This window comes from Chlamydotis macqueenii, chromosome 17, assembly GCF_036417535.1.
Source record: "Chlamydotis macqueenii isolate bChlMac1 chromosome 17, bChlMac1.mat, whole genome shotgun sequence".
In the NCBI taxonomy this organism is placed as follows: domain Eukaryota; kingdom Metazoa; phylum Chordata; class Aves; order Otidiformes; family Otididae; genus Chlamydotis; species Chlamydotis macqueenii.
Window position 1 is genome coordinate 1659545 of NC_141572.1, and position 17060 is coordinate 1676604.

At 55.3% G+C, this 17060-nt stretch overlaps 1 protein-coding gene across 3 annotated transcripts in view; it reads left to right on the forward strand.

The window, feature by feature from the left end:
- Positions 1–6650: 6650 nt before the first annotated feature.
- Positions 6651–17060, forward strand: part of SGSM1 (small G protein signaling modulator 1) — a 41767-nt gene continuing 31357 nt past the window's right edge. For 2 of the 3 annotated variants that reach the window (XM_086761387.1, XM_086761389.1), the window contains exons 1-2: positions 6652–6727; positions 6815–6858. In XM_086761387.1, coding sequence (XP_086617513.1) covers positions 6709–6727; positions 6815–6858 — 63 coding nt within the window. In that variant the 5' untranslated portion in view covers positions 6652–6708. Of the gene's footprint in view, positions 6728–6814; positions 6859–17060 lie in introns of all 3 variants that reach the window. The other variant, XM_086761390.1, reaches the window with a different exon arrangement.

Sequence of the window (17060 nt, forward strand, 5' to 3'; positions counted from 1 at the left end):
CCTGCCGCCCCGGCAAATCCTGCAGGATTCAGGCTGAGTAACTTGGGGCCGGGGAAGGATTTTGCTGTCGCTGATGACAGATCCGAGGAGGGGAGGGTCAGGCTGACTGCGCTTCCCCACCTCCCGCTGCAAACCCACGGCGCCCAGCGCAGCCGGCGCAGAAACCCATCCCCTGATCAAAGGCAGGAGGGGCAGAGCAGCTTTCCCAGCACGGGGCTGAGGTGTGGGGCTTTCCATCCCCTCTGCTCCCCGGGTCTGCACCCCGTGGGTGCATTTTGGGGCTGGGCTTGGTGAAAGGGAAGCGTATCTGCACACAGAGGTGCCGCTCCTTCCTCCTGATAAGCGGTTCTTGCTTTCTCCTCGGCGTGTTTTGCAATTGCCGCTCTGCCACTGATGACACCAGACCCAGCGAAGAAGGCGACCGCTCATTTTCGCAGCTGCAGGGCGAGGGGGCCTGGAAACGGTCCCCAGCCGGGAGGCAGGCGCTGGGCACGAGCTCGGCCGGCGCCGTGAGCCCACTGGACCCCGCGGGCTGGGGGCATCTCTGTGGAGCCATCCCGCATCGCCCCGGCTGTCCTCACAGGCTTGCTGGGACTTTCTGCGGCACAGGGGTGTGAGATGTTGCAGAGAAGCCACTTGAAAGCAAGATAACTTTCGCAGTGACCAGGGAGGGGGTGGCAGGGTACCGAAAGCCATCGCGTTCCTCGGTTTGACAGTTTAGCTGCAAATTTCATTGCAAGGCAAACGCGTCCGTGCAGGGCGAGTCCCTGCAGCCCAGCCCTCGGCACAAAACGGGGGCCGGTGCCACGCGAGCCCTCGTCCAGGGTCACCGGGTGCCCTGAAGGCTCTGGGGTGCTCCAGCACCGGCTTTGGCAGGCACCCTCATCTGTAATTAAAAGAAAGGACAGCAGAGATGAAACGGGAGCTGCAGTTCTTAGGGCCACGGTTAGCGAGTTGCTGTGACAACGTGACGCAGCCGTTCGGCATCTGCCCGGCACGGGAAACCTCTGGACACTGTTAATCCTTCAGACCCCTTGGAAACGTCCAGCTAAAAACACGCGCGATTTGGCTGCCCCCCACCTCGCCGCGTTCCCCGAGCCGGCGTGAGGACCTCAGCGGTGGACAGCCAAACTGGGGTGCCCAGCCCTGAGCTGGAGGAGTGACCGGTAGCAGCTCTCTGCGCGGGATTTTGTCCCAGCGAAGGGGTTTGGGTGGAGGGTATCAGGCTGATCCCACGCGCTGGTGCCTGCGCCGCGTGGGAAGCGAGGGGAGGTTTGGGGGGGTCCCGCTGTGGCCAGGCAGAACCCCGCTCCGTGACCCCGCACACACGTGGCCCCGCGGCTTTGCCGGTGCTCAGCACGCAGGTGAGGGACAATTAATCTCCTGCGGGTTTATGTGGGATTTGTGTCACTCCTGGGACTTTGCAAAGCCGCGAATTTCAGCTGCAGCCCTCGTAACGCGGGCGTGGGCGCAGCCGTCGGATGTTAAAGGCAGGGCTGTACGCAGGGGCCGGGGCTGCGGGGCCTGGCGGGGGGCTGGCGGGGAGCTGCAGTTGTCCCTCGCTTAGGGATGAAGGTGAGGAATCCCCGCTGCCGGCGTCATCTGTCTGAGGAGGGTGCCGGGGGGAGCAAGGCTTAATCCCCCCGACTGAGGACTGTTTTAAGGGCATAAATTACGGAACACAGACAGCTGGTGCCATAGCAACTGTTAAAAAAAAAAAATAATAGCTCTTTTTCCGTAGCTGACCCTTCTTTTCTCCGGGTAGGTTAGATGTGACGGCTGGGTGTGTGGGGTGAGGGGACCCTCCTGTGCCCAGGTCCCGCTCCCTGCTCAGGAGGGCTCAGCGGACGGGCTCAGAGCCGCTGCCAGCCCCGACCGGAGGAGGCTGAGGGGTGGTCTGCGGGGGTCTGTGGGGAGCAGGTCCCCCCACAGCATCCCTGAGCGCGGGGTGCCAGGCTGAGGCCGCTGCCCGGATGTGAAGCAGCAGCTCTCCAAACACGGACATCGTTTTAAAATGAAGCCACTTCCTCTCCTGAAGAGCCTGTTGTTTTCTCCATGTTGATCTTTTAAATTACAGACGGTGGGGCCTGAGGTGGGCTCTGTGCTCACGCCTCGGGCAGAGCTGGGTGCAGGACGGCACTGGCCCGGCACGGCTACAGCTGTTCCCGCAGCGGCTCCAAGTCAGAGATGCACGGTGGTTTTGTTACTCGGGGACGTGCAGCCTGCATGCTGCCATCTGAAATCTCCCTACACTGAGGTACCACCGACCAGTATCGCTTTCCCAGCACGCTGGTGCTGCTCCGCTCCAGCCGAGCCGATGTGCCGCCCCGTCGGTTCGACGCCGACGCTGCCGATCCAGCAGCCTCCATCCCTGAGAGATCCCCCAGGGTCCGCGCTGGTGAACGAGCCGCCAATGCACCCAGCGTTCCCGTCCCGCTCCCCCAGCTCGAGCCGCCAATGCACCCAGCGTTCCCGTCCCGCTCCCCCAGCTCCCACCTTCTCCCGGGGCGCCCGCGCGCCCACCCGTGCCGTTGCCCGCTAAAGCGCCTGCCTCTTCCTCAGCGTCGGGTCAAGGCTGCCGCTGTCAAGTCAATGAGGCGAGAGCCTTGAAATCTCAATATTTTTTTAGAAGCTACAAGCTGGAAAAACCACTGCAGGTTCTCCAGGCTGCTGGAGACGGGAGGTCTCTCTGGGAGACGGCTGTCATTGCAAGGAGTTGTGCTCCCCAGACTCAGCCCCGGTGTTTTGGGGTGAGCGCCGAGCTCCCAGCGGGATCCTGGCTCTGCGACCCGCTGGAGCAATAAGTTTTCCCCAGAGTTTTGTTTATTTTGGTCACAGCTTTGCAGCCCCTGTGTAAGGAGCTGTGTGCGTTCCTCCAGCCTGGCCCATCGGCGTGCTCACCAGGGATACACCAGATGGGCGAGTTTTCTGGGTAAAATGTTATTTTGCAAATTTGCAAGAGGCTATGGAATAACACCCAGCTGAAGTCGGGGTGCTGGAGCCGAGCACTCACCCTGGCCCGTGACGAGGAGGGGGCAGCGGGCAGGTGGCTACGACAGGGTCTCTGCCCGTCATTTACTGCAGCTCACGCGCCAAAGGCTGCCTGGTCCCTGCGCATCAGCTGTCACACTGCCTAAATTCCCGCAGCACCGCGGCCAGGCGTACTATGTGTGCTCCCTCCATCGGTTTATTTTTGCTTTTTCCTTTTTTTTTTTTTCCTTTACTCAAAGCACAAATCACTTCAGATTTAAAATGCAGAGTTTAAATCTAGATCAAATCAGCCTTAAATTTGAATTTCCATCGAGTTAGAGGTTGTTTCTAAACAGGACGATTATTTGATTAGCAGATTGCTTTTATCCTACCTGCTTATCCATGCAATGAAATGCAGAAAAGCGAATTGGTCTTAAAACAACCATCCTGTTTAAGCCGCAGAGGCAGCAGTGGGAAGTTTAATTTAATTAGCGTGATACTCAGAGATGTAACTTAATCACATTAAATATAGATCAACGTGCTCTCATTTAAGCTCTCCAGACTTCAGAAAACAGGGGCCAATCGTCTCCCACCCATCTTTAATCCAGGGAGAAGCAGAACTTTCCAAGGAAAAGGAACCAGCAAGACTTACGGAGAGCTTCTCCCTGTGCTTGTTTCAGCCAATTTCTCCCCAAAGGAAGGCAACAAATTCGTGATAGCTCCCACCCCGTACAGCACCGTTGTTCCTGGGGCGAAAGAAGACAGGAAAAATCACTTTTTGTCCCCCTCAAATGGCCACAGCATTGCATTTTTTTGGTACACGGTCCCACAGAAGTGCCGGCAGCACCAACCACCTGAACGTCTCTGGGTCCGTTTGGCGTGTCCCACATCCTGCCAGCACGGGTGCAGGGGGAACCTGGCAGCGCTCGGCAGAGCACAAACGCTACGGCAGAGCTGCCAGGGTGTTCTGGGTGCAGTAAAAGTTGCTTGGGCTCATCTTCGCCTGTAAAATAAGTGGGGTTTGTTTGGTTTTTTTGGGAAAGGCCCTAAACGAGTTGTTTTGGCTCGGCTTGACAGACCCGTTTTCCTGATTCTGGTGCTAAACCGAACAATTCCTGCTGTCCCCATTCTTCCGCCAGTCAAGAGGCAGATCAACGCCTCCAACACCATTTTCACAACAGCAAAAGGGAGAAACAGGCAGCAGAAACCCGCCTGCCGTCCGAGGCCAGGTTCACAGCTTCGTCAGGCAGCCCCGGCTCGCCTGGCCAGCAGACGCTGCGGGTTTGAGTCAGACAGGGCTGGAGAAGCTCTGCAGAGACCAGAGCCGCGCAGGGTGCCGCGTGTGACAAGTCTGCGCTGTGCTCCTTGGGACCCGGCACCTTTCCTGTGTCAGCACCTACGTGTACGCAGAGCCACGGCTCCACGCTGCCTCCGCCGCAGCTCGGGGCCAGGGGAGCGAGGAGGCCGTCTCTGCGCTTGGTAATTTGATTCTGATGGTGCTCCTACGTGGTGTTTTATGAGGCCGCGATGCCTTCATTATGACTGTTTATTAGCCCGTCTAAATTGCCCGTTCAAGACGGCAGGATCCTCCATCATCAGTAAATGACAGGCGGGGTTGCAGAGCAGCAGAGCTCGGCAGGAGCGGCGTGGGCTGTGAGCGCAGGAGCGTGCTGCAGCCCGGCTCCCAGCCCGCTGTGCGGGTCTCTGGTCAGGTGGGAAAAACCCTGGGCTCCTGCCTCTTAGCACCGTCGGTCCTTCTCCTCCCATGCCGCTTTTGGGGGAAGGAGACCCATCTGCAGCGCTCTGCACGGCCAGCGTGCCGGCGCAGGCTGCGGAGCAGAAGAGATGCAACGGTGCCACCTCGGGGGTGTGCAGCCAGCGGTTGTGGGGCGCAGAGCTGCAGCCGTATGGACAAACCAGGCGCCAGACCCCCAAAATGGCATGCCAACTCCTGTGCCGCTCGCAGGGGGCCCACCCTGAGGCCAGCGGTGACTCCCCGGGCTGAGATCGGCATCCCGAGGGACCAGCCAACACTCGGCGACTGCAGATGGGAGCTGGGACCCGTCCCGGCAGAGGCACAGGAGCTGCTCAGGCTGGATTCCTGCGGACCCCCGAAACCTTTCTGGGATCCCTCTGCCTCAGCAATCACATGCCTCCAAGCAAGCCGGCCCCGTTGCTGCAGTTCAGTAACATTTGCGCTGCCACCACCTCTGTTAACAGGGCATTTAGCAAGCAAATAAACAGTGAAAAGCAAATAGCACACAAGGAAATGGGTTTTCTCTGCAACGGTTGTGCCACAGGTATTCTCCTGGCCCCTGTGCCTGCGGTAAAGTGCAGAGGGGGCCAAATTCGGATGAATCCTGAGTCCAGAGCTCCTCCCGTCCTGCTGGCAGAGCCGCATCCTGCCAGGCGAATGTCCAGCACGGGTGGCAGAGGGGAGCCATTGGGATGGATGGTTCCTGCTGGTTTTAGGGCCACCGAGCGCCAGCCCGGAGCAAAAGGCAGCCGCTCCAACACAGGGGATGCAGCCCAGCTCCCGGTACGGCAGAGGAGCCGGTCCCGGGGCTGCAGGGGCTGGGAATTCGTAACAGGATGGGAACTTCCCTGCTCCCTGTGCCGGGAGTGAGTCCCTTCCCAAGCGACGGCAGCGAGGGCCAGCCGGGGCCGCCTGGGTGGCCAGCGTCCGCGTGCCGTCACGCAGCGTGGCCGGGCGCCGCTGCCCTCGCGCTAATGCAGTTTGTAGTTATGGGAAACGGGACTGCGAAGGAGCCGGGATCTTGTTTCTATGGAAATGTCCTGGAACAGCAAACGAGGGAACAGAGAGACAGAAGATGCTGTAAGGGAAGCGCTAGGCAGGGATTTCTCTGAAGGGGCTGTGATTTTGACAGGAGGCATCTCGGGGCTCCTCAGCTCGTTATCGCCTTCCCGCTGCAGGAGAGCCCACAGCAGCGAGCCTGGACGGCACATGGCTGCCAGGACGTCGTCCCCTGGCACCTCCGCCAACTCCCAGAGCTCCCAAACCCCCGTACCATGCCAGGCGCTGCCTGGCTGTGCTCACCCCAAAGCGTGTCCGTATGTGGGGACACCCCGAGGGCTCGCTCTGTCCCCAGCCTGTGCCCCATCCCCGTGACACCCCGCCCGGCGCGCTGCCATCCCCGGGGCACCTCAGCTCCAGGTCTGGGGGTGCTGAGGCCTCGGTGGCGGCACAGGACGTTGTCCCGGTTGTGAGGGGTCCCCGGTGGGAGTGAGCCCCTGGGAGTTGGGGGGCCCAGCTGTGGTCCCCACTGAGGGGCTGGGCTTAGTTGGGGTCCCCCCGCCTTGAGGGGCTGGGCCTGGATGAGGCCTCCCCGAGGGCCCGGGCCCGGTTGTGATCTCCCCTCGAGGGTCCAGGCCCGGCTGAGGCCCCTACTGGGGGGTCAGCGCCCGGTTGAGGACCCCCGAGGGTCCACGCCCGGCTAGGGTCGCCCCTCGGCGGCTGAGGCCCCCCAGGTGGGGTGGGGCCTGGCTGAGCCCCCCCGCCCCGACGGCCCGGTTGGGGCCGCCCCCCGAGGGCCGCCCGTTGCCGGGGGTGCCCGTGGCCCCGTCCCCCGGCTGTCGGCGCGGATTGGCGGCGGCGGCGGCGGCCCCACCCCGGCGGGCGCGGGTGGGCGGTGCGGCCCGGTGGGCCCGGCCCGGCCCGGCCCCGCCGAACGGCCCCGCCGCCAGTCAGCCGGCGCTGCGGAGCGGAGGAGCGCGGCCATGGCGGCGGCCCCGGCGGGTAGGGCGGGCGGCGGGCCGGGGGGGCGCGGGCGGCGGGGCTGGGGTCGGTTCCGCGCTAACGGGCCTCTCCCCCTTCTCCCCACAGAGGCGGAGACCCGGCAGCGGCTGCTGCGCACCGTCAAGAAGGAGGTGGGTGCGGGAGCGCGGCGGGAGCCCCGTCCCCTGCCACGGCTCGGTGACCCCCGGTGATGGGGGGGTCTGCGGCGGGACCCTTCCCCGAGAGGAGCCCCGGTGCTGCGGCAGTGGATTTAACAGCGTCCCCCCCCCAAAAAAAAAAAACAAAACCAAAAAACAAACCAACCCAACCCCGAGCAGGGTCGTGGCGTGGGCTCCAGCAGCCGGGCGAAGCGTGGCTGTCCGGTCCCGGGTGGGTGGAGGAGCTCCCTCCGCAGCACCTGCTATTTTTGGCATCCCCCCGTGTCCTGTTTCATTTGAAAATTGCCGTTGGCTGGTGGCAGAGCCCTTCTCACAAGTTGTGATTTTCCGCAGGGGGAAAAAGGGGCGACTCCTGGTGCTGCTCACCTTGGGAGCCGGGATGGGACAAAGCCCTCCTTGCAGCTTTTTGGCAGGGTGGGAGGCACAGCATCCAGCCAGGAAAATGGGGAACGTGCACATGTGTGTTTGTGTGTCCAGCGCAAGGCGATGGCATCTTACATCTGCCTGCTCTGGCCTCTCTTCTCGGGCATCTTTAACTCTCTGTTAGTTTATACCGTGTTTTGTGCTGAGCTGCCTCCAGCTCCTTCAGTCTGTGCAAAGCTTAGTGTTTGTAACGTGCCTCGCGTTAACAGCGAGCTGGTGGGAGATGCAGACAGGGAGTGAGAGTCCCCCCGGCTTTGCCACGTAGTTTACGTGTTGCTTGTGCGTGGAGATGGGCTGCGTGGGCCAGCGGGGCCGTCTGAGCCGCGTGGCCGTGGCCGCTGACTCTGAAGCGGCTGAACGTCGTGGGACCCGCTGCAGAGGAACCTGGACTTGCTCTGCTGTGTGGCGGAGCACTGGATAGTCAGGAGCTGTTGTCATCTCCTGCCTGTGGTCCGTCCCCACAGGTCACCTCTCCTGGGATTTTGGAGGGCGTGATGTGTGATGTTTTGTTTCTGTCCTTACGAGCATCTTGATGTCCAGTTTACGAGCTCTGGAAAGTGGATGGTCCCTGCTGGAGATACTGCCCAGAGCAGGGTGAACAAGACCCGTGGGTGGTAGGTCTGGGGAGGGTGACAGCGCATGTGTTTGGCTGTTCATCCAGACCGCTTCCCACCTTTAATCCTGTGCCGGGTGTGGTGGTGAGGAATACTACTTGTTGCCTTGGCAACAGCTATTAAACCAGAAAAAGGGTATGACATTTATTTAGCGTCGTGGATAAAGCTGACATCTCGTTATTACTGTCTGTCTGCGACTCCTCCTGAGCGGAGAGAGACAAAACAGCAGACTGCGCGTCGACTGCTGCTGCAGGGTGGGAGGCGAGGATTGCCCGTCGGCGTGCTGGTTAAACTGCTCGGCCTGCGGACCGGAGCTTCCTTCCGGAGAGCGCCGTGGCCTCCGCAGGCTGTCACTGCACATGAGCATCTTCCGCGCTGGTGGTCAGTACCGGGCTTCTCTCCTTTGCCCTTCCTCCAGGGGCTGCGTGCTTGAAGAAAGTGCAGCTTGGGCCGCGGGGAGGAGAGCGGAGGGTTGTGATGTGCCCTTCTGCTGGCTTTTGGTAAAATAAACGTGTTGTACGAGGGTTTGGGGAATGCAGGTAAAGACTGAAGGAGAGAGGTGGTGTATGGGGAAAGCCCTTCCGCCCTGGTGAAATGCCACCAGCCAGCGCGTCGCGGTGCCGTGCCGTGGGCGTTTGACAGTCTGGTGTCTCTCCAGCGGCCCTTTAGCAAGGGCTAAAGGGCTGATGCAGAGCAGAGACTTTTTTCTTGTGGTCTCATAGCTGCAGGCTCTGTCTCGGGACATCGGTGCGGTTGTGAGTTCTTTGCCTGCGCAGGCACTGGGTGGTTGCACTCTCCTGCAGGTTTCTCCCAGCTCAGTGCTTGCTGGAAGCAGTGAGAGCTGGCAGGGGCCGTGGTCCAGCGAGGTGGGGCTGTTCGTGCACAGCCACATCGGGTGGTGGGTTCCGAGTCAGACCCCTGCTCTGCCCTCTCTCCACCTGGGCTCTCGTAGGGTTTTAAAAACCCTGAGCAAACACGATCCCATAGGTGATGTAGTTAATTATTTAGCATCATCCCTGAAATTGGGAGCTGGTGGGGCATTCTTTTGCCTGTTGGTCCCTGCTCATTAGGCCCATTTTGCTCAAGCTTTTGTTTTTCCTTCCTCTCCTAGACTGACTTCAGGTTAAGTTGGGAGCTTGTGCAGACTCCGAGGAGTAGTAGAAAGGGTCAGCTGCAGAAATCTCCCTTTTTTTTTTTTTTTTTTTCTTTCCCCCCTACTCCTGGAATTTTTACCTATCACAAACCTGAGTATTCTCATTTCATTAGACCGTGTCTGGTTTTGCTTCAGCCTTGGCTCTGTGTAATCTGCCGAGGTCCCCGAGTGCAGGTGAGCTCCGCTGACCCTGGCGCCAGCCATGGATCACACGTGGGAAGCCACACCACGTCTGTCGTCCTGCGGTAACTGAATGAATAAAATATGGTGAGGACAAGGCCTGATTAGAGAAGGCAGATAAACAGTAAATCCCAATCAGCCAAAGCACCGCGATGAGCAAAGGGACTTCGATATTTTGTTGTTGCCATGGTTAATGCATTTTTATTTTTAGGAAGTCCTGCTCTGCAGTAGATGTACAGGTTGAAATGAGTTGTGCTGTCACCATCTCTTTCCCTCCCCCCACCCCCCATATGGTCATAATAAATCAAACTCATCCTGAAAGCTGCAAAAATGAGTATTTGTCAGCAGACTGCAGGGGAAGGAGTGGAAGTATGACTTTCTGAGGAGCCCTGTTTCCTGTTATGCAGGATAAGAAGCATAACCAAATCCTCACTGATTTTTTTAGAGCTTTTATCAGATGGAATGAGGCTTCTTTAAAAACCCAGAGCCTGAAATATCCCCAGTTTAAAAGGGTGCTGGATTTTCAACTAAAAATATTCTTCTTGCAACCTGTGCTCCTCCCCTTCTTTTGCAAGTTTCATTTTAGTAAAAGAGAATCCCATGGCGTGTTTTTGACTACTTCCACGTGATTGCAGTGCAGACAAGAATAGGTGGGGAAGCAGGTGTTGCCCGTGAAATGCAGGCTGTACTGTGCTGTGCCTGGAAAATTAGTTGGGTGAAAAGCTGAATGGAATATGAAAGTAAACAGTTGTCTTGCTTATTCTTCTGCAACAACTTAGTTTATGTTTAACTTGCCACTCAGCAAGTAGCTGTAAGTCTTTTCCTCATCGATAACTGCCGTGCCTGTCTTGAGCATTTTGCTGCCTCCTGGAATTTTTTTTAAAACTCGTCTTGATTGACCACAGCCTGCTCGCTTGCCGATGTCCTGCGGTCTTCTATCGGATGTATCGTTTATTTCTTAATAGCTGGAATGGTTGTCATATGTAGCTGTTGACTAATTCCATCATCACATCTCGTAGGGACAACAATCAGTCTCTCTCCCTCCCCCCTTTAGGTGAAGTGCCCCCGCTACGCAGCCACATTCCCTACTTCGTGGCTGCGTACCAGAGTGACTGGTAAGAGCAGTGTTTCTGCAGCCTGGATTGGTTTTTCTGGAGTGCGTATGTATGCCTGGAGTTCCAAAATATCAGATTGCGGGTGTCAATGCCAGCTGTTTCGTTCTGGATTGGCAGAAAATGGTAAATTAATTTAATGTTATTAGGATTTGAAAAATTAATGTCGATAGCTTTAAATGTTCTGAAGGCCAATTTAAAAAAAAGGCCTTTGTGTAGCTGTCAAAGCAGTTCAGGCAAAATGAAGATGAGGATGATAAGCTGCAGGTTTGTAATGAAAGCTGCTGTTTGCAGAGGGACCTTCTGATGTCTCTCAAGCACCCAGGATGGCCTTTTTCAAGTGTTCCTATATCAGAAGTAAACAGACGGCTTTAATGCAGCGTTTCTCGATTGCCTGGATCGATCTCTTCTGAAAAGTGTATTACTAATCGCTGGGGACCATTTTCTCTCCTTTTGAAGATAAAAGCAGTGGTGTGCAGAAGTGCTCTCATGCTCCAGAAACCCCTGGCTTGATCTTTCGTACCCAGAACAGGTTTCATGCTGCTTTCCTCCTTCTTTCATCTTCCTTCTCGGTGTGCAGGGAGATGAGATCTGTATGCCAGAGGAGCCTCCTTCCTCCCCACCCAGCTTCTCCTCTCTGCTGCCAAAATGTCACCCTCTTCTCATGGCGTCCTGGCCGTTGCCATGGAAATACCTGGTTTTGCAGAGATTCAGGACTTCAAAGCGCTTCGGGGCTGGAGTTTGCACCTGGTTTCAGTGGAAATAGTGTCAGTCTGCCATGTTTGCTAATAGAATCTAAAACGCTTGTCAGCGTAACGTTTAGCACCTCGGAGAACAGAAGCTTTGTGGTGTGATGGGTGCAGAACAAAACGGGGTAAAGCTTCGAGATCAGGCGTGCTAAACGGAGAAACGACTCAAGTTTGTCCTGAAATGTTGCAGGGTCGTTATTGAGCATCCTACAGCTCACGGGACCAACCGATGGCATGGAGATTTGCGTTTGACAAGCACAACAGGAATAGAACCAGCTGTAACATGGTCTTAAATTAGCCTTGCACGTATGGATTTTGGACCAGTTGCTGCCCTATGAAGAAAGTCCGGTGCAAAACAGTGTCACAAATGTACATCTGTGGGATCATTCCTTGTTCCCCCGGAGTACCATGTGGTATTACAGACCCTTCCATTTAATGTCCTTTCGATTTCTGTTCCAGCAAACTGTTTGACTGTTCATAGTTTATATGCATTAACACCTTCTTCCTCCTTGCCCCTCAAGGAGACTCAGCCCAGTTCCCCACCGTCAGTACCTGTGGGAGGTCTGCTGGCTGGCCTGAAAATCCCGTGTGCGTCACGTGGATGGTAACCCAGCTGCAGAAGGTGCTATGTTTTATTTAGTAAGCGGCGATAAATAATTAAATAAGACTTTTAGAAAAGCCGAAGGTCTCCATTGGTAGGACTGTGATCGATGTTTCTGTGGCAGCAGGAATATGGAGCTGCTATCATCTGCTTGGCTAAGTGATGCTTCGGCATTTTGTAATACCTGGGAAGTGGGAATGCCGTAGCGCTACGTGGACAGGTCTTGCACAGCATATAGGAAACTGTTTCCTGTGGAGCTCAACCAGAGCCCATTCCTGGAAAGAGACCTTGATTCAGAGAAGCAGTTAAAGAAATGCTCCGATGACATCAAGCAGTGCCCACGTGGACTTACTGCGCCAAAACTAACATGTAAAATGGGGGTTTTAAGTGCTAGAATTAACTTCCAAATACAGAATCAAAGCAGCGCTTAAAGACTGCAATGAGAATGAGGAAGCGCAGCTAATAAAATAATTTGAAAAAGCAAACATATAAAAGCAAACCAAGTTTAAAGCCTATATTGTCAATGTCGGCTTTTTTTGGTTTAGCTTTTTTTTTAGACGTGGATGTTCAGAGGCAGCAGAAGACATCTTAATTTCCACTGTATTTTTTACTATAAATCTTTCATTTTCAGGATGCAGGTTACATGGGCATTCAGCAGAAGTCTTGCTGTTTCTGAGCAAACCAGATCGATAGCAGTTTCTGAAAACCTGTTTCTGCAAAGACCAACTCAATCACTGGAGGCATTTATTTTATTGTAGCTTTTATTTATGTGAAGTGACTGGCTTTGCGGACGGTCTCAGTGCAGGGGCTGAAATCGGACCTGGTTGTGTTCTCCCGTTGCTCTGGCTGCTGTGCCCCTTCGGAGGGGGACGGGGGTCTGAGCACCCGGCCGTTGGCGTTGCTGCTCAGTGACCCCTGTGTCTCCGTACCGGAGGCCGTCTTCCAGGGTGCTGTCTCCAGGACCCGTGAAGCTGGGTCTAGCAAAGGGGCTCACACCTGGGAGCGTCACCGCAGCCGTACTGCACTGAGCTGGCTGTTCTGCCGCCCTTTTGGCGAAGTGACCGAGCTTCACCTCGAAACGGGACCGGGAAGAGGATCAGCCTGCGGACTCTGTCTGCATCTGGCTTACTGTAAACAATTCCACGGAGTTATGAGCATGGCCAAATAATCTGGGAGATGCTGTGCTTCAGTACAAGTGCCTTGATAACCCAGTGAAAGGCTTTGCAAGAAGCATGGCAGAGGAAATTGTGACTGTAAACATCGCTGAATAATGTAGAGTACAGCTTGTATGGTGACTTGGCTGGAAAAATCCAGCCAGGTAAAACAGAGTTGTGAGTCAATATTGCCTGAGATTAATTAAACCTGGAGTTATTGGTTTGCTCCTGATCTCTGCGCCTCGGTGGTTATTGTAGCTGCTGTAATATTTGGCTTGCTCCGCCAATGTAAATGACAGCTGGGACTGGTGCGGTTATGAAGCTCTGTTAGGGGAAAACTGGGCTCGGCGGTGAAGCGTAACCCTGGGAATTTTGTACCAGAGAGGTCAAAGCCTGCATCCCTCATTGAGCTCTGGGGGTTGCTGGATGGGTAAGGGTTTGTTTCTGTTTTTGAATGGGGGAAAAAGCGGTTTGTCAAACAAAATTTTAATGGCAATTTTTCATCTGCATGGGGCTGGGCAGGCCAAGGGGAAGCAAAGGAGAGGCTGAGAGCTCTGGGATCAGGAGCCTCGCTGGAGGTATGGCTCAAATCCCTGGCCTGAAGTGGGTACACCGGGATTCCTGATGCCCCTGGTGAATGCCATAACTCAAGGACTCTTCTCAATGCCTGTGGCTCTGGGATCCAGCTTTGGAAATGGGGCAAGGAGGAAAAAAAAAAGTTTTTCTTGTAATTTAGACGTGCACGAGAAGCAAAGAAGGACTAACTCACTTGTTCACGAGTCGGTGATTCAGAGGGTACCGTTGAGACCAGGCTGCCTTCTGTTGTATTTTTGGAACTGCAGTTGATGCTGTTGAGTTTTGGGGACGCTTTGTTGTGGGGTGTCTCTGTGACCCCGCTCTCCCAGCGCAGCAGGTGACTTGTCCTGTGCTCGCAGCTGGAGCCAGGAGGAGTGTTTTTGTTGTCGTGGAATACTTTGATATTCCTCTGGAGTTTACCTACAGCTAAATTATTAGTTGCTGTTTTAATTTCCTTTCTGATAAAAGAAGAGCAAACATCTCATTTTGCTTAGGCTGGCTTTAGATAAAGAGTGGGCAGCTCCATTTGTTGAGATTGTTCTGGTTACAATATGAGAATTAGCATTAAAATGCCAGAATGCAGCATATTTAGAGGCTGTTCATGTCTTCTCTGTGGAGTGAGCCCAACATGGGCTGGCGTTCTCCATCCCCACGATGCCACAAACTCGCTTTGCTTTCAGGCGAGGACCCGGGAGCACCGCGGCAGTTGGCTGCAGCAGCAGTTGCGATCCCAGCTGGCTGTGGAGGGGCCGGGGTCCGGGTGGGAGAGTCCTTCGGGATCTGCAGGCAGCACAGAAGACCTGTCAAGAGTTTTGGGGTTCTCTGGGTTGGAGCTGTCCTACAGATGCCAGCCATGTCCGTTTACGGGCAAATGTGAGATGTGAATGTTTTGTTTGAAGACTTTCTCAGTGGAATACTTGTTTTCTGGTAGGAGACCACAAATGTCTGCCTGGCCCCTGCCTGCTGGGGCTTTGTGTTTGTGTGTAGCTGCTCCCGTTCTGCTCCAGCCCTTCGTGTCGAGCCAGTGCCCTTGCTGCAATGCCCTTTCCACTTCTGTTTCTTTAGATATCTTTGATTTATGTTGTTTAGTGTGATAACCTCAGTCAATACAGTGGGTTTTTTTTTTCTTTCCCCTTTAATGAGTAATTTTCCACTAAACTGTGTCTCTTGGAAGGGTTTTTTTTGTGTGCCTTGAGAGTGCAGGTTGTTTGTGCTGTGTTGGCACCGAGATGCCCGGACAGAGCCGAAGTCCCGCTGTGCCGGTTGCTCCACGGGCGCTGAGTAACCAGATGGTCCCTGCCCCGCAGAAGGCGTGACCGCCGGCGTCGCATCTGAGCGCCGAGGTGCTGGCTTGCCTGAAAGGCGGCTGGCAAATATTTGAATATACTGTTTTAATTTGAATATGCTCCTAATTTAATCAGAAGCAGGTAACAAACTGTGTGCAATTCCCCAGTGTATTTTAGGGGGTTTAAAATACGGATTCTCGGTTTACGCTTTTGGGTGATTCACAGGGAGACTGAGTTCCCTGGTGGTTCCTGATCACAGTGCTGCAGAAAAAAATTGAGATTCCAAGAACTGATGACCTGATTGGAGTTTAAAAATCCCCCCTTTTTTTTTTTTTTTTTAACCAGTATCTGCCATGGTTAGCAGCATGGCCTGACAAGCAGTTGTATCCCTTCAACTGCCAGGAGCAGCTGGGAGGAAGGAACAAGCCCCTGGCACCGCGAGCAGACCACTGTGGCCATGAGGGTACATTTTATATTGCTGTGTTCATTGTTTTCTAGTAGGTTAGCTGGATTATGTGAGGGAGAAGTGCCCGTGACCCGCTGGCAAAGGAAGCTCAGCTCGGCCAGGTGAGGACCGTGAGCCGTCTGGATGAAGGCAGCTCAGGCTGCTGGGAGAGCCTAATTTTGGGGAATCCCTGCGGGCCCCAAGGCATGCATCGCTGGGGGTGATCTGTGGGGGCTCCTGGGCTGATCAGGGTTTCAGAAGGGGCGTTCCTGCGGCTGGAGTCGCCACTCTGAGCGCAGAGTCGGGGTGCAGGAGCTGCAGGAGCTGTATCGTGCTGTGCCAAGGTGAGTTTCCCAGCACTCTGAGCCGCCTCCAGTCCCACGGTCCGCATCTCGGTGACGTTCCCTGCTGCGAGTTCCTGACTCACTGTCAGCTCATCCGAGCTGCTGGGACGCAGGTGAAATCACTGCAAGCCCTGCTCCCCCTGGGTTCACGAGCAGGCGCTGTTAGTCACCCAGCACTGGGAGCTGACCTGATTGCTTTGACATGCAGGGAGATGCTTTTGGCTTTAGATACGACTTTTTCCTTAATCCAAATTCGTGAAAGGATTTCCTTTATTGAGCTGTCAGCTGTGCATAACTGACCTTGATTGTGTCTTGGAAAAGAGTTTAATTCCCCAAATGGTGCCTTTAAAGGTCTCTCATATGTGCAAGGTTTGCTTGGCCAGGTCTTGACCTGCTGTTTTTTCCTCTTCCTTGTGCCTTCAGAGAGAACATCTTGATAAGCAGAGCTTCTCTTACGCCCACATCTCTGCACTGTGAACCCTTTCCTCTGCGTTTTCTGACAGCAAAGAGTGAAAAGCAAGATGTTATACAGGCACTAGAAAATGAGATCTGGGCACACTGGCAGCTCAGTTTAAAAGAGGTAGGAACTGAATCACAGAATCGTAGAATGGCTAGGGTTGGAAGGGACCTTCAAAGGTCAGCTAGTCCAACCCCCCTGCAAGGAGCAGGGACATTCAGCTGGACTTGTGCTGATTTCAGCAAGTTTAGGGAGGGTGGCAGCTGGGGATGGAAGTCGCTGCTGCTCTGAGCAGAGTGGGACAGGCTGACTGTAAGGTACTAAACTCCACATCTCTCGTGTGCAGCTCCTGTGTCCTACAGAAGCGTGGGGGCAAACGGAGGAGGTGTTGCTTGAGAGCCGAGGCAGGTCTCGGGCCGTGCCCTGATCTCAGGGCAGTATTCCCCCACGTCATCCGGTTTTAAGGGCATTTCATGTGGAATCCCACCCTGAAAGTCAGAGCACCCCCAGCAGTATTCCCCCAACCCGTGAGCGCTGGGAGACGTCATTTCTGTTGAGAGCGTGAGGTTGCTTGATGTGCCGAGAGCCATTGCTGTTTAGCAGCAGCATGTGTTTGGATGCTCCTTGTAGAGAATTACTGCATTCAGCACATCAGCAAGGTAGCTGCCAGGAGCAATGGTAGATGTGGAGGGAGGACAACACGTTTCCAACAGGAGACATTCAGGAAGGGGGGGACAGTCTGCCGGCAACCTGCGTCGGAAGCCGATCTTCAGAAATAGGAAGTCAAAGCGCTTAAAAAATCCTCTCCTTTGACAGCACCTCAAGTTTGTAACCTGCAGTTGCTGTGCAGGGTTGGAACAAAGCTCGGTCTGGCCAGTTTTCTAGCTCCAAGACACCGAGGAAACAACACAGGCTACATGGGAGAGCAGGCTGGAGAGCCGAGAGCTGGCTGAGGTGTGTCCGCTGAGGCCGCAGGCACCGTGGAAGGGCTCTGCGGTGGAGGGGCGAGGGCCAGCCCTGAGGATAGCCCTGTTCTGTTTGAGCTGCTAAAGCTGAGCCGCGGGGAACCCATCTCATAGCA